This window comes from Xyrauchen texanus, chromosome 9 (assembly GCF_025860055.1).
Source record: "Xyrauchen texanus isolate HMW12.3.18 chromosome 9, RBS_HiC_50CHRs, whole genome shotgun sequence".
NCBI classification, from domain to species: Eukaryota; Metazoa; Chordata; class Actinopteri; order Cypriniformes; family Catostomidae; genus Xyrauchen; species Xyrauchen texanus.
In genome coordinates, this window is record NC_068284.1 from 14,291,941 (window position 1) to 14,307,507 (window position 15,567).

Here is a 15,567-nt window from a genome sequence, read left to right on the forward strand (position 1 = left end):
CTTAAATAGTTTAAGCATGTTTGTTTGCTCAAAAATAAATTGTGTGCGTATTTAATTAGTTGTTATTACGAAATCATAAAGATGTTTAGCTCTTTTTAGTATTATTGATGTTGTTTTACTGTATATAGCTGTTTCGTGTAAAGTCACCATTAGGTGAATTAAATTAAATGAAGACAATAATATAAATGTTAATTTGAAACAACATGCTATTTAGTTGTTAAATCTTATGTGTGTGACATACCTTAAATAAATAGTAAATAAAGTTGAATGAACTGAAACATTTGTGTATATCTAACAAAGGTTTTTAGTTATGCTGGTATAAAATGACCATAAGTTTAATTTCCATTAAAAACATGATTAAAAAATGCAGCATATACTGTATATTTTAAGTAAATCCAACACATCTTTTTTCAGTGACCTTTTGCTTTTGTTTCGAGTTTAGCAAAACATTAATAGTCAAAAACATTCCAATAATGCAACAACAATAAGTATGATATTAACATGTTTATTTAACCATCATAGAGGAATGTTTGTAGAGTTTCTCGGATGACAAAAAGACAAAGCAACAAAATGTGAGGAAGGAAGAGCAGAAATAACAATGTGTTGCATCATAGGAGCGGTATAAATAAAAACTTCTTTCCTTCAGGCGCTGGGGGCGTATTGCATGGAAAGTCTGTCAAATTCATTCTCCTGTGGAAAACAATTAGTTTTAATTACTTCTAAGAGTTAAGTAAACATTAAACAATGGTTCACAGCTAAATCTACTATTCCAATCAACATCCTCACAACATTCCCTCACAATATGTCTACAAATATAAGGTGTAATTGCTCTTTAATATCTAATGTGTATTGCAAGACTGGGTAACCTTACCTTAGCAAGATATTCCTTAATGAAAGGATGAGATTTGTGTGCATCTTTCAGTTGAGACAAATAACGATTTGTAACCTGAAACACAGGCACTATGAGCATCTATAATATGCTTTAGAAAAAGACCATGCTACACAACTGATACATTTTCAACTACGTAAAATGGAAGTGTATAACAAAACCCCTTCAAATACATTGGTTTATAAAGTTCTCCAAATATGTTAGCTGTTTTATTCTACATAGAGAGGGTCCACACATGGGGGCTGCCATGTTAGAATCACATGACCAGTCGAATAATACTCGCTTAATCTCAGTAACCGTCCTGTTATTGGACACTTTCAATCATTGATTAAAGTCATCATGGCTGACTGTGAATACCAAATTTCAACAATGATATCTGAAACTGAAAACTAGTGATTTTAAATGATGCTGCATCCAAGCCGTCAAGAGTCAGTGTAAGTCCAAGATGACACAAAGACAAAAGTTAATAAGTGCACCATTAAAATATAAACATCCACAATCTGCAGATGGTTTCCTCAGTCTGTGCCAAGAACGTGTATTTTCACGGAACTTACCTCAGGAGGCTTGCCTAAATGCTGCGTCAACACAATGAGGTTGATAAGTGTCTCAGGGTGACTACTGTCCTATAAAAGATCAAAGGACAAAATCATGACATTTCACTTGGATAAACATGAATAGCTTCAAATGAAAAAAGCCAGCTCACTGAACAGTCACTGAATGTGTTAATTCTGCACTGCAATCTTAATGGTAATTCTGACATTTTTCTGAAGCATTTAGACTTCTTCGTCACCTCAGACATGCATTAAACCAAATGCTTATACTAGATTTCCTATGACATTTTTTATAGAAATGCTTGTTTTCCATTCACATCTACTAATTTACAGCATTTTTAAGGTCAACATAAGAATTAATGGGAAAAGAAGCAGAATTTGCCCCTAATTAGACTAAATGCATCATACTGAAATCTTACTTTGTCAAGAGCATCCTGTAGAACTGACTCGGCCTCATCCCACTTATTCTGAGCCATGTGACTGGCAGCCTGACCGCTCAGTAGCAGCAGTGTGGGGGAGTACTTGTCTGACATTTCCTGGAAGATGTAGAATGCATCCAGCAATTTCTCTCCTCCCTATTAATGGAGGGAGGGCGAGAAAGACATTTAAATCCCAGTTATTAAGGACAGACCTTTATTAACCCTTCTAAGTCGACTGACGATCCAGAGCGTCAAAGTGCGCACCTCTGACATATCTATTAATAACTTTGGAATGGATCAAGGTATTAACTTACTTTTTTTTTTGTTGTTTTTTATGAAAAAGCTGACATTCGTCTGCATAGACTGTGTTGACTTCCATGAATGATAAGCCTTCCAGTATTTTAGTGCAAATCTATAGCATTATTATTATAGATTTTACCATAAAACAAAGACATTGTACTTTATTTTATCTAATGATATAAAACGCTGTTGGTGTGTGTAAACCAATCAAAGATCTGTGTGTGTGTGAACCAATCACAGACCAAAAGCAAAGAATGACATGGTCAGATGTCATTGGAGTAAAAGGGGGGAGGGGTGTGAAATTCCTTTCAGCCAAGTGTGGCAGAGAATGACTGATGAAAAGCACATCAATCAGTGGTGCAACAGTTCCATCTTGTGGTGTTTTTGGATATTACTCCATTTATACAGCTTCTTATTCCATTCACATGAACGGTTTTTTCCCTATTATATTTTCTTATGTTTTTCAACCCAAAAAAAAACTTATGGTGACTATAGTCACAGAAATGTAAATAGTTGTTTTGTTTCTTTATATTTTTTCACCCAATTTCTTTTGAAGTTGTTCTAAAGCCTTTGAGGAATAAATATTTGTTGTAAAATTCCTTATTCATTTATGTTTAATATTTTTTATATAATAAAAACAACAAAATTGAATATCCGCTTTTTGTATTTTTTTGGTGATATATCACATCAGAACATGTAAAATTTCTCAAGAAGTGTATTTACAATGCATCCACATTGTAGATGAGAATCTATAGAATCCAGAAATATGACTCTCTTCACTCTGCTATGAAAATTGACCATTCCAGAAGCCAAAATATCAAAATAATGCCAGGCGGACTTAAGACCCCTTAGACCTTGGAGGGTTAAAGTGACAGTAAACTCAGAAAATGCTGAAAACATTTATGGAGAAAAAAAAGAACTCAACAAATATGTACATAAGCAAGTCGAAAGACATACATATAAAAGTCATCATGTGTATGTAGTGGAGGATGTTATATAAACCAATTATTTGTATTTATTTATGTTTAAGGTTTTTTAAAGGAATAGTTCACCCTAAAATCATATATCTCTAATCATTTACTCACCCTTATGTCATCTCTAACTTGTATGACTTTCTTTCTTCCGTTGAACAAAAACGAAGATATTTAATGGAGACTTGGAGTCTGTTTGTCCATACAATGCAAGTGAATGGTGACCAATGTTACAAGTTCCAAAAAACACAAAGGCAGCATAAAGGTAATTCATATGACTCCAGTGGTTTAATCTATGACTTCTGAGTAATCCAGCCAGTTCTGTGTTAGAAAAGATCCAAATAAATCTCCTTTTTCACTTTAAACCTTGACATCAGCCAAAACCATATCACTCAAATCATATCACTTAAGAGGAAATTGATTAAACGCCAGTGTCTTATGGATTACCTTTATGATGCTTTTATATCTGTTTAAAAGCTTGAAAATTGTGTCACCATTCACTTGCATTGTATATACAAACAGACATATCTCCATTAAAATATCTTAATTTGTGTTCATCTGAAGAAAATCATATGAGTTTGAGACTACATAAAGGTGAGTAAATGATAAGAGAATTATCATTTTTTGGAGAACTATTGCTTTAGAAGGCACTTTTGATGTTTTTCACTGAATCAAGAATGTGAATAAGACTTCAAAAAAGGAAATGCGGGTTAATACCCACAATTGCAAGGTTGACCCAAGCGGTAGCAAGCTGGGTTAGGGTGGCATCTTCATCTTGATCTTGCATCTTCTTTAGCTCTTTTCTGGTGAGACAATGACAAACACAACAGCTCTATTATAATTAACATATAAAGTCAACATATAATCCAAACTGATCCTATAACATTTCTGGTCTTATTTTGTGTGTGATTAATCAGTGCATCAGTTATTTCATCAATCCCTCTTACTTTTTCAAAACTTCCTGTTTAACCACCTGCCCTATAGAGGCCATTTCTCATGATCCAATACATTTACTGCAAGTTAAAATTAAGCCCTACATTTTGTTCTCATTGAATGTGCTATTAACTAATGGACTGCTGAACAGATTATTGGTTGACCCCTTCCTTCAAGAACTATACACTTCCAGAGTAAGGAAAAGGGCAGGAAAAAAAATCCCTCTGGACCCCACTCGCCCTGCCCACTACCTTTTTGAACTGCTGCCTTCTTGGCAGGTGCTACAGAGCTCCAAGCAGCAGAACAGTCAGGCACAAGAACAGTTTTTTCCCCACAGGCTATCAATCTCATGAATAGTTAAAACTGCCCCATTGAGCAATAATTATGTGCAATACACAGCTTAGTCTATTTATCCAAAAAAATGCTACCTCTTCTGCCATTACATTCCCTATAATCAGATGATCTGTATATAACAGATTTGTATTAGTACATATGTATTGTCTTATTGTGTATTTATTTATATATATATATACTTAAATTTTCTATTTCGCTTTTTATTCTATTATTATTTTTTTTCTGTCTTGTATTGTTTGTGCATTGGAAGCTTCTGTCACAAGACAAATTCCTTGTATGTGTAAGCATACTTAGCAATAAAGCTCATTCTTCTAAAGGCAGGAGTATTTTCTTATTTATAGCAAAACATTTTATCAAATAAAAGGGACCAATATTTTCTTAAGGGGTCATGACAAGAAGAATCAAATTATTCTTGATCTTTTGATATATAAGAGGTCTTTGTACTATAAAAACAAACTTTAATTTTCAGAACTCAAAACTTCATCCTCATCGAAAAAAAAAAAAATAGCATTTGTTGAAAACAAGTTGACAAAATGACTCGTTCTCTACTTCCTCCACATTTTGATGTCACACAGCAGTAGACATTTGTATGGGAGCACCTCCAAAACAAAACACCAAAGCCTAATTTATCACGTCCATAGCGCACCCAGTAGTGATATGAAAGTAAATTCATGACTTAATTCTTTGAAGCATAAAATGTTAAATTGCTCTTATAAAAAAATTAAATGTATTGTATTATCAGTGCTTGCATTTAAATGCGTTGAATTTACAGAGTTGCATTTTGGAAGGCTGAAATTTAACATTTACATTTATGCATTTGTCAGACGCTTTTATCCAAAGCGATTTACAGTGCAATTATTAAAGGGACAATCCCCCCGAAGCAACCTGGAGTTAAGTGCCATGCTCAAGGACACAATTGTGGTGGCTGTGGGGTTAGAACCAACAACCTTCTGATAACCAGTTATGTGCTTTAGTCCACTACGCCACCACCACATTGTTGTATTTTTAAGAATTGAATATTTAATTTAGAAACATTTCACAACTAATTACATTATTAAAAATTCATCAAAATATTCACCTTTCTAATTTAATTTACAAAATATTCAGTTAATTTGAAAATACCATCAAGATTTTTCGACAGGTAAAATTCAGCCCATTCTATTTTGCTTAACAAAATGTGCTTCCTCAAATTCAGTGGTTCAAATTCAGTTGGAAATTCATCCTTCCACATCTGGGAACTGCAGGAAAACCAACAACGTACCAATGCAAAAACTCAACCTGATACTATCCGTTCTCTCCAGTAGGTGGTGCAATGCAATTGTGTGTGTTGACTGCTGAAGACCAGAGCTACAGGTAGAGAAAAAGGAATGCCTGTGACACAAACCGTATTAGTAAGAGAAGGGTCTAGACAGGGTTTTGTGCCAACATTCTGTGGAGTGTTGGTGGCGTAGTGGTCTAATACACATAACTGGTAAACTGGTGATCTGAAGGTTGTTGGTTCGATTCCCACAGCCACCACCATTGTGTCCTTGAGCAAGGCAATTAACTCCAGGTTGCTCCGGGGGGATTGTCCCTGTAATAAGGGCTCTGTAAGTCGCTTTGGATAAAAGCGTCTGCCAAATGCATAAATGTAAAAAATGTATGTAAATGTATTTTCACAGTTTATCAGAGAATAAGGAACGCTTAATAAGTTGCTGTGCAAGTAGGCTCACTCCATACCGAGAAAAGAGATGCTCTGAACCACGGAGCGTTTGCTCTTTTCCCAGTTGACCCAAAGCCCTAAACGGGCACTAGGTCTCTGTGTGAACACAGTAACTCTCGAGTGCGCTATAATCAGCCAATTATCGAGGTAAGAGTATGCGAATGCCCACTTCCCTTAACAGGGCAAGGGCTGCCTCTGCGACCTTCGTGAAGACACGAGGGGACAGGGACAGGCCGAAGGGGATGACCTTGTACTGCTACGCCTGACAGCTGAAAGCGGAAAGTAGGAAGTGCATGTGTCAAGGTAAAATAGAGATGTGAAAGTACGCATCCTTCAGGTGTACAGCCGCGAACCAATCTTGATGCCGGATACACGTCAAAATGTGCTTTTTGAATGGGAGTCTGTGTGAGGCCTGGTTCAGAACTAGCTGGTCCAGGATTGGCCACAACCCACCACCCTTTTTCTGGATTAATGAAGGACTGTAAAACCCTTGCCTCACCTCGGCTGGAGGGACAGGCTCTATCGTGCCCTTTTCCGCATGTAGGATGACAGCGTTGTTACCCTTCACTGACATGAAGTGAACGCCACGGAACCATGTCAGTCGCCTGGCGAATTGAATCGCATAGCTGACTCGGACGGTCCTGGCCAACCAGCATGATGGGTTGGAAAGCGGCTGGCCGGCGGTGTGGCTTATGTCCGAAGAGAGAGGAAATTGCTCTTTTTTTTCGACAATATGGATACTGCTGGGCGATGTCCTTGGTGTCGCCGAAAAGGCCAACCTGGGAGATGGCCACTTTCAGGAAATGTGCCTTGTCCAAGTCCCTCATCTCAACCAAGTTCAGCCACAGGTGGCGCTCCTGGACCACGAGAGTGGACATCATCTGCCAGAGTGTGCGCACCATGACCTGTCACACGGAGGACGAGTTCTTGTAGCACAACGTGATCAGAACTACCCTCGTGCAGCTCTTTTAGCACATTGGCCTGATGGACATGAAAGAGGGCCAAGGCATGCAGGGAGGTGGCCTGACCGGCAGCACTGTAGGCTTTGGTCGCCAGAGACAACATAGTCCTACTGGTTAGTGATGGGTGTGCCGGGCGACTCCACCAGGTCGTGGACCTCAATGGGCACAGATGTGCCGTAACCGCCATATCCACCTGGCGAATCGTGGCATAAACCTCGGCCACTCCGCCGTCAAGGGTAGTGAGAGCGGGCGAGCTGAAGGATCAGGTTCGGGCAGTGAAAGGTGCCTACCACTACCTCGTCAGCTCATGCACCTCTGGGAAGAAGGGGACTGGAGGGAGGTGTTGCCGCAATAGGCGTGCCAACCCGAAGAACCAGTCATCAAGCCTCGAGTGCTCGCGGTGGCACGGGCAAGCATAGCGGTCAGCTCCGCGTTGGCCTCAGATTGAGCTGGCACACCCAAAGGCACCAGCCGGTCGATTCCTCTGCGTCTGACATCACCAAGGCGCTCTCTGATGCAGCACTCAACATCTCATCCAACCCGAGAGCTCCGAAAGAGACATTTGGCTGGCACAGAGGCGAGCTGCCTGTCTCATCCCAGAACTGGATGGGAGCAAACGAGCATACCGGGGAATTAACGGTCTGTGGGGTATTAACCGGCGGAACCGTACACATAGAAGACCCCGAATTGACCTTCAGCATCAACTGGGGCGGTGTCATACCCATAGGTAGAAGGACCAACGGAGGGGACAGCTGACGTGGCTTTCCCCCAGGAGGAGGAACGCGTTGCCTTGGTCATGTACTCGCAGTGAGAACATGAACCATCCACGAATGCTTCCTCACAGTGATTACTGCACAGACACGTAAGGCAGCGATCGTGGCCGTCAGAGGCGGAGAGGTAACGACCGCACCCAGGAACTACACAGAGACGGAAAGGCATCTTTAAAAAGACAAGTCTTAAAGACATTCAACATCAATGTGTTTGCTCTAATAGATGAAATATTACACTTTAGAGGAGAAATACACTATTTTAGTGCTGATGGACAGAAAGCTGATGGAATGCGCCGTATATCCAACAGCAAACGCTTCTTTAGAGGTGAATTGGAACAGCAGTGGATTCAGCTTGCTGATACACAACCACTCATCTTGGAAGAAAAAATCTGAATGAACTCCATCCAGCTGCCTTTTATACCCGTATGTATTTTTTTTAACTACTATATGAATTGCAACAGTTAAAGAAACCAAGTGACACCAGTTTAAAATCTGTGGTCAACTGAATCTAATTTAAAGAGTTTTGACAAGGCACTTATCTATGAGGCGAGGTAAAACAGATCCCAAATGCCTTTGGATAACAAAATTTGTGTTTATTTACATTGGGTTTAGTCAAATCAAATATGTATGTGTATGTAGCTCAATGGAGTTCTTGTTCAATGTAAACATGGCAAGGGCCACCCCTGAAACCGCAATGCGAGCACCGCCTACACTGGTACAAAACGCATGTGTAATGAGGGAGCGAGAGCTTTATATCTCTTGACATTTCTCTTAATGTATGTTGTTTTGCACGCCATTTCTTTCTAAGCTGCCATTGCTTCTAAACATTTAAAACTGAAATGGAGAGAGCTCCCAGCCAAGTGCATTGATCATGAGAAACAAAGGCTGTGTTTTTCTGATAACTGGGTCTTAGCTCTTAAGAGCGTTATCTACATGCAAAGTTGTGAATGTTCTCTCCTTTTTTCGAAACGCGAAAACGAACACGACGCACCATTGTTAAGTGGTGAAATCTGACCGTATAATGTTGCACATTCAAAGATTTGCACATAACTTTATAAATACTTGTAATTTAGCTCGTTGAGAACTGTTAAAAATTATTTTCCTAAATAATAAAACTAATTAACTTCATATTTAAATACAAAGTTTTGAAATAATTTGTTGTGCTGGAAGCTACGATCTACTGTTTTTACACAATCACTGCTTTGTTCATCAACTGTACGTTTGCAAAGTTTCATTTATCATCTGTGGGTCGACCATCGGGTGCAAGCTTCTAGGGTCTGTGAAGACAATATAAAATGTAGAATGAGGTTAACTGATGAGCACTAACATAGGGTAAATGTACAAACATTCACTGATTAAGCAGTAATCTGCACTTCACATCCAAACTGATCATCAATGCATAACAATGTGCACGTGACGTGACAGCACTCTTTGGTGTCAGAGAGGAAGATGAGAGTTTTTAAAGAAATGTGGGAAGATGCGCCAATATAGACAAGTACCCTGTAGATATAGTATAACATTGACATCATTCCTTCTGAATTTAATACTACATGCGGCCACTTTGTACAAACTCGTGCACAAACGGTAAGCCTATTGTTTATTGATTTAGGCCTAATTCATTTTTTCATTCATTCATTCATTCATTCATTCATTCATTATTTTTATTGTAATATATAATTTTAAGGGGGCCTTCAATAGACAGTTCACATGGTGTTACACTTGCATTGATTCCTACTACCCCAGACTCAAGCTTCATAATAACAGTGAAATACCACATTCTTTTTTTTTATTCAGTACTGTATGTAGAGTAGCAATATTCACAGATAGCAGTGGTATTCAGCTGAACTTGGTGGTGAAGCAGCTCAAATTATGAGCCCAGACCAGGGGCTGTTCAATCAGATAAAACACAACAGAACGCAAGAATCTAGAGAACATCTTAACTGACAAAGCATTTAAACAACTCATTGCTTAATCTGAGAAACACTTATTAGAGAGCAAGACGCAACTGCCAAAGACCTCCACCAACTGCACGGGGCTGTTCAAACCAAACACTTTTAAAACCATCCATTTGTTTTTCTATTTAAATGCACACTAGACGAACATCTTTGTTTCCAATTGTTTTTGATTAATCAGCATCTCGTGCTGGAGCACTGTTTTTTATGTGCCAATTATAAAGAACTTTAAAAGCATATTAAGACACCTGCTTTATGTTAAACTGTATTTGTTGCGCTGTGTCTAGCCTCTTTCCGCACAAGAATGTGGTCGATCTGAAGTCATCGTATTACAGTAAGGATCATTTTTTTTAAATGAAATCAGATGGGTTTCTGATTTGTTTATACGTTTCTCTCGGCTGCATGAAGATATTAATTTGCTTTCTCACATAACTAGCTTTAAATATGCAACTTAGCTGGCTGACGAATGTATAAACATGACCAGCTGGATATAAACTAATGCAAATAGATGGTACTAGATGGTAACAATCGTGACATTTGAACATATGGGCAGGACTCGCATGTATTTTTGTTACATTGTTCTAACCGCTTGAGGTTAGCGTCCTCTCAGCCTTGTTGACAATCATACAGCTGTTCTCTACTAATGCACCATCTAGTCAACAAATGAATTACTTTATAATGATATGACAATGTGTACAGTAGTGTACTGTATACATACATTTTCGTTGTTGATGTTTTAAATCCGACTTAAGTGTTCAGCTCGATGCAGAGTGTTGTCTCAATTGTCAAAACAAACACCAAAGCATCAGTTAAGCGACAGTTTTATTTTGCCTCGAGGCCGCTCTCATAGTGTATAACGACAGCGGACCCTTCCCAGCAGCTCTAGCACCAGACGCAACGTGGAAAACCTATCAGTGTGGATTTTTGCCTATAACCGATAGTTCCAGACATCTGTTAACAGTGTCGATTAATAGATAAAACCAATATATTGGTCAACCTCTAAATGGTACTTTGCTGCTTTTCCTGCAGTTCCCGGACGTGGAAGGTTGAATTTCCAATATGAACCATTGAATTTGAAGAAGTGAATTTTGTTAAGCGAAATAGAATGGGCTGAATTTTACCTGTTGAAAATCTAGATGGTATTTTCAAATGAACTGAATATTTTGGAAATTTATTTTTAAATTAAATATTTATTGTTGAATTTTTAATAATTAAATTAATTGTGAAATTTTTCCAAATTCAATGCTTAAAAATACAACAATGTTAAATTTCAGCCTCCCAAAATGCACATTTTGTAACTCTAAATGCAACACATTTAAAAGCAAGCACTGACAATACAATGCATTCATTATTTCGATTACAGCAATTCAATATGCTTTTATGCTTCAAAGACTTTAGTCATGAATTTACTTCCATATAGTGGTGAGCAGTGCCATGGCAAGAAGAGAGAGCATATAAGTCAAGAGCAGAGAACCAATCAAAACGTTTGGTGTTTACGGTCAATTCTTAAATGAGAAGCAGCCCCAAAACTGAGCGAAAGTGGAATAATCACTGCTCATTTTTTACAAATATTGTGTGTTTTTGTGGAAAATAAATTTACTCATATTATAAGTGAACCTCAAAGAATATATTCATATAATACTAAAGGCATGTCATGACCCCTTTAAATTTTCTAAAATCTGCAAATAGCATTCATACACACACACAAAGATACCAATACCTTGCCATATCAACTCTGTCCAATTTTAGAAGTATCTGGACAGCCATAGCCATGCTACAAGAGAAAGACAAAATTATGTTGGGCAACTTATAGATTAGTAAACCAATTTATTACATTAGGATTTTGAATCTTAATAGGATCAAAAATTAATTCACCACCCACCACTCCAGACTGTCTCCCTGGTGCAAGGTGCGTAATGCAGCATCTGTGTTCATCTCGTGCAGATAAATGCAAGCTGCCATCAGCAGGAAAATAGTGTTGGAAACATCAACACTCTTAGACATCTTTTTGTCCAGTTCTGTCACTATTGCATCCCTAAGAGAAGTAAATACTGTGCCATCAGGTACATGATCTAGTTCACTTCATTCAGAACAAGTCATAGATGCATGGAACTGCATGTCAGGCCACCATAAAGTAATTTGTTTTGCATTTCTGATTTATTCTGATTGCACAAACCTCTTGTCTTCATTGGAAAGGTACTCTGCAAACATCCTAACAGCCTGCAATTCCTCTGAGGAGCTGGGCTTAATTTCATCCAGTACCACGCCATACTTTCTCTATGGAAAAACATGCATCAATAACTACTTGAAGCACATTCTTTGAATAATATGAATATGAGAAAACGACATGGATGGGAAACGTTTCATATAGTATGTTAATAAACCCGTCATGTTGAAATTGTTGTTTATTTAATTTATTCAGAATCTCAACACTACAAATCAACATATCATTATGTCAAACCGATGGTAAACAAAATTTACCTGAGCAATGTATGCACGGTACAGAAAAATGTTTTTCTCCGTTTCTTTTTCTGGCCCAGATGTCTAAAAATGCACAAACACAGTTGAACATTGTGGTTCAGCATTTGATAAACACAACGTTTTAAAGTATTCAACTTCATAACTGAACAAACTAATGAATTAGCCTGATAGAAAACAGACATACAGCAAATAAAGAAATGCTCCAGCAGTTCTAGACTATTTATTTGGACTCACCTTTACTTTCTGGGCTTCGTTAATGCAGTGTTGATAACTGCCGATGTAAAAGGCATTTTTCACATCAAACAGCTCATCCACTTCACCCTGCTGCGCCGCCATGTTTGTGAAACGTAAACTTTACCGATGTCAGATCGTGTCTAGAAGGTAACCTCCCAGTTACCTGAAGTCTCGCGAGAGCCACATGCAACGTTCACAAAATTGTGTTGATTTGGAGTCCTACAGAAACCTTACACTAACCCATAAACCTAACCTTACCACTACATCTACATCTACATCTACATCTACATCTACATCTACATCTAAACATAACCTTAGGAGCAGTGAATAAGACTATCGCGAGACTTAGGCTGCGAGGGTGTTGCATTATATACACAGGCCTGACGTCACAATGGCCACGTTAGATCCGTGCCGTTATCAAATCTTTGATGAACTCGAACCGGTTTTTGTGAGCTGTCGCCTCTTGTGGCACCTTAAAGAAAAGTCTAGCAGCTGCTTTTTCATAGCATTCATAATAAAAAAATAAATAAAGATACAGTATTACAGCATTATAAATGGTTAGGGTATTTTAAGAAACATTAATAAAAACAAATATGACGTTAAATGTATACAGTAGGCCTAGCTCACCCAAAAATAAAAACCCTGTAACCCTCATTTCAAACTTGTATGACTTTTTTATCTTCTTCTGTGAAACAAAATATAGGTCTATATATATCTGAATGCAACAATTTTTTGAATAAAGGGTTTAAAGGCGATAAAGGCCAAAATTGTATAATTGTTTGGTTTTAAAATATTTTTTCACATAGTACAAGACTACCAATGTGACATTGCTAGCAATTTGCCTTAATTGTTTTAGTCATCTTTTCTTTCTTTTTGTGCTGTAGGCCTATCATAGAAAATATGAATATGCTATAATTAGAATTTATTTTCATTATTGATGTATCTGTAAAATCCCATCAAGTTAACCTCATTGTTTTTTTCTCCAGTAGAATCTTAACATATTTTCTTCAAGAAAGTTTTTTTCCACACAAAAACGTGTAACTCGTATTGAGAATAGCAGAGGGTTATGGGAATTACTATACACAAGCAGGGTGTCAACTCGAAGCCACATATCAAATTTTGTGACCATCAGCCACACCTGTCGGTATAATTAGCTAATTCGCGTTTTTGCTCCTAACTCCGGAACCGTATTGGCTACAATACAAACTTGTATTATTAATATTATTGTTAATTATTAAATAATTTTTATAATTAATATACCATAAAAGTAGTCTACAACACATAGCTGTTGTATGGCCCCAAGAAAGCTTGGAATATAGTGCACTTGTCATATGGACTACTGTTATGATGTCTTTATACTGAACCTTTAATAATGCTTTATAGTATTTCTCCTTTATGAAGCTTGACAGCTTCTGCTCACTATAAACTGTTATTCTATGCCATAGCTGCTTAAAATATAGATTTTTATGTTCCAAGACAAAAACCCAGCATATGGGTTTTGAACAACATAAAGGTGAGTAAATGAGAGAGTCATTTTTGTATTTGAGAGTATTTTTTGGTGAACTACTCCTTTAACTGGTGGCTCATCTTGTCACAGACCTGACAAGACATCCTCAAAATTAAACAGTCTCTTTTAAAAGCAGACTCTTAGGATATGCTGCACAACATTCAGAATGAATTAAAGACAAAGACATTATTTAGAAAACTTACATTGATTTTAAATAATTACCTAATAATATTTGCATTAAGAATATATGGCACTGTCCTTGCCAAAACCTAAAAAAACACTAAATTGAAGTCACACGTCACAGGTCTCACCATGTTCTAGTTCTGACCTGAGGGTGAAAACCCTCTACTTTATGTTACAGATACATTTCTAAGACAATATCAAGTACATTTTCTAAAAAGGAACTTCAGAAACTTACTAGATAACCACATTCATTCAATCCCTTTATAACATACACACGATTCACTCTTTGTCTTAAGCCTGACATGCTGAAAACTGCTCTGTTAATGTTTTCACATTCAAAATTATGAATGGCATAAGAATCACGTACTCTACGTGACATGTTTTTAATTCAAAACGGTGAATTTCACCAAATGGTGAATAGTTTCCACCATTGGAAATTACTGTTGGTCTGTTCAACATTGCAATCATAAATCGTAATCATAATTCAGTCATGATTGCAGGCAAATATTGCATGTTTAGTTATAAACTTACATCTCACATGACACAAACCCTTAACCTGAACTGCTGACAGTGATGCGTGCGTGATGTGTGGCACTGGAATAATCCATGAGGTTCCACTTCAAACTATTTTAAACCATTATGTTATTCCTGCAACAACTTAATGACAATTAAACAGTGGTGCATAATGAACTCAACAACCAAACAGCAACAAGGATATCAATTATTTGGGGGGACAATCTGCCCATATCTAATTGTTGGGGAGACTTGTCCTCCTCAATGTATATTGTGGTTACGGCCCTGAATGAAAGTAAATGGTGACTGAGGCTAACATTCTGTCTTTTATTTTGTGTCATTTGGTGTTACTCTGAAGGAAGAAAGATTAAATGATGACAGAATTTTCATTTTTTTCCTTTTAAAGGTGCACTCAGTATCTTTTGTGTTTACGTCATCTTGGACTTACACTGACACCTAGCAGCTTGGATGCAGCATCATTATAATCACTAGTTTTCAGTTTCAGATGCCATTGTTGAAATTTGGTATTCAGCCATGATTAATTTAATCAATGAGTGAAAGTGTCCAATAACAGGACGGTTACTGAGATTAAGCCAGTAGTATTCGACTGGTCATGTGATTCTAACATGGCAGCCGCCTTGTGTGGACCCTCTCCATGTAGAATAACACAGCTTTTATACGTTTACTGAAATGACTGGAGTCTTCATCTTAATGTGAGTGCTCATGATTCACATACATTGCAAAATTACAATTCATGTCTTTAGGAGAAACCATTTTTATGAAGAAAAAATACTGAGTTCAACTGTAAGGCTTTTCCTAAGCATGAAATATAGCAAGTTTTAATTG

The 15,567-nt window shown here is 37.5% G+C and overlaps 1 protein-coding gene across 1 annotated transcript; it reads right to left on the bottom strand.

Moving 5' to 3' along the window:
- Positions 1–500: 500 nt before the first annotated feature.
- Positions 501–12,649, bottom strand: LOC127649318 (coatomer subunit epsilon-like). Its single transcript, XM_052134373.1, has 10 exons — positions 12,519–12,649; positions 12,285–12,347; positions 11,980–12,080; positions 11,686–11,838; positions 11,524–11,577; positions 3,852–3,933; positions 1,860–2,015; positions 1,444–1,512; positions 872–946; positions 501–690 (listed from the first exon to the last, which is right to left on the bottom strand). The coding sequence occupies exons 1-10, from the start codon at positions 12,618–12,620 to the stop codon at positions 643–645; spliced, it is 903 nt and encodes a 300-aa protein (XP_051990333.1). The 5' UTR covers positions 12,621–12,649; the 3' UTR covers positions 501–642.
- Positions 12,650–15,567: the final 2,918 nt, after the last annotated feature.

What these genes read in the sequence shown, in the direction of transcription:
- LOC127649318 (XM_052134373.1), bottom strand. Translation starts at nt 12,620, where the DNA reads ATGGCGGCGCAGCAGGGTGAAGTGGATGAGCTGTTTGATGTGAAAAAT. An exon ending in ACGAAGCCCAGAAAGTAAAG is followed by an intron (nt 12,348 to 12,518) that starts GTGAGTCCAAAT and finishes GTGCATTTTTAG; the next exon opens with ACATCTGGGCCAGAAAAAGA. An exon ending in ACCGTGCATACATTGCTCAG is followed by an intron (nt 12,081 to 12,284) that starts GTAAATTTTGTT and finishes GTTTTTCCATAG; the next exon opens with AGAAAGTATGGCGTGGTACT.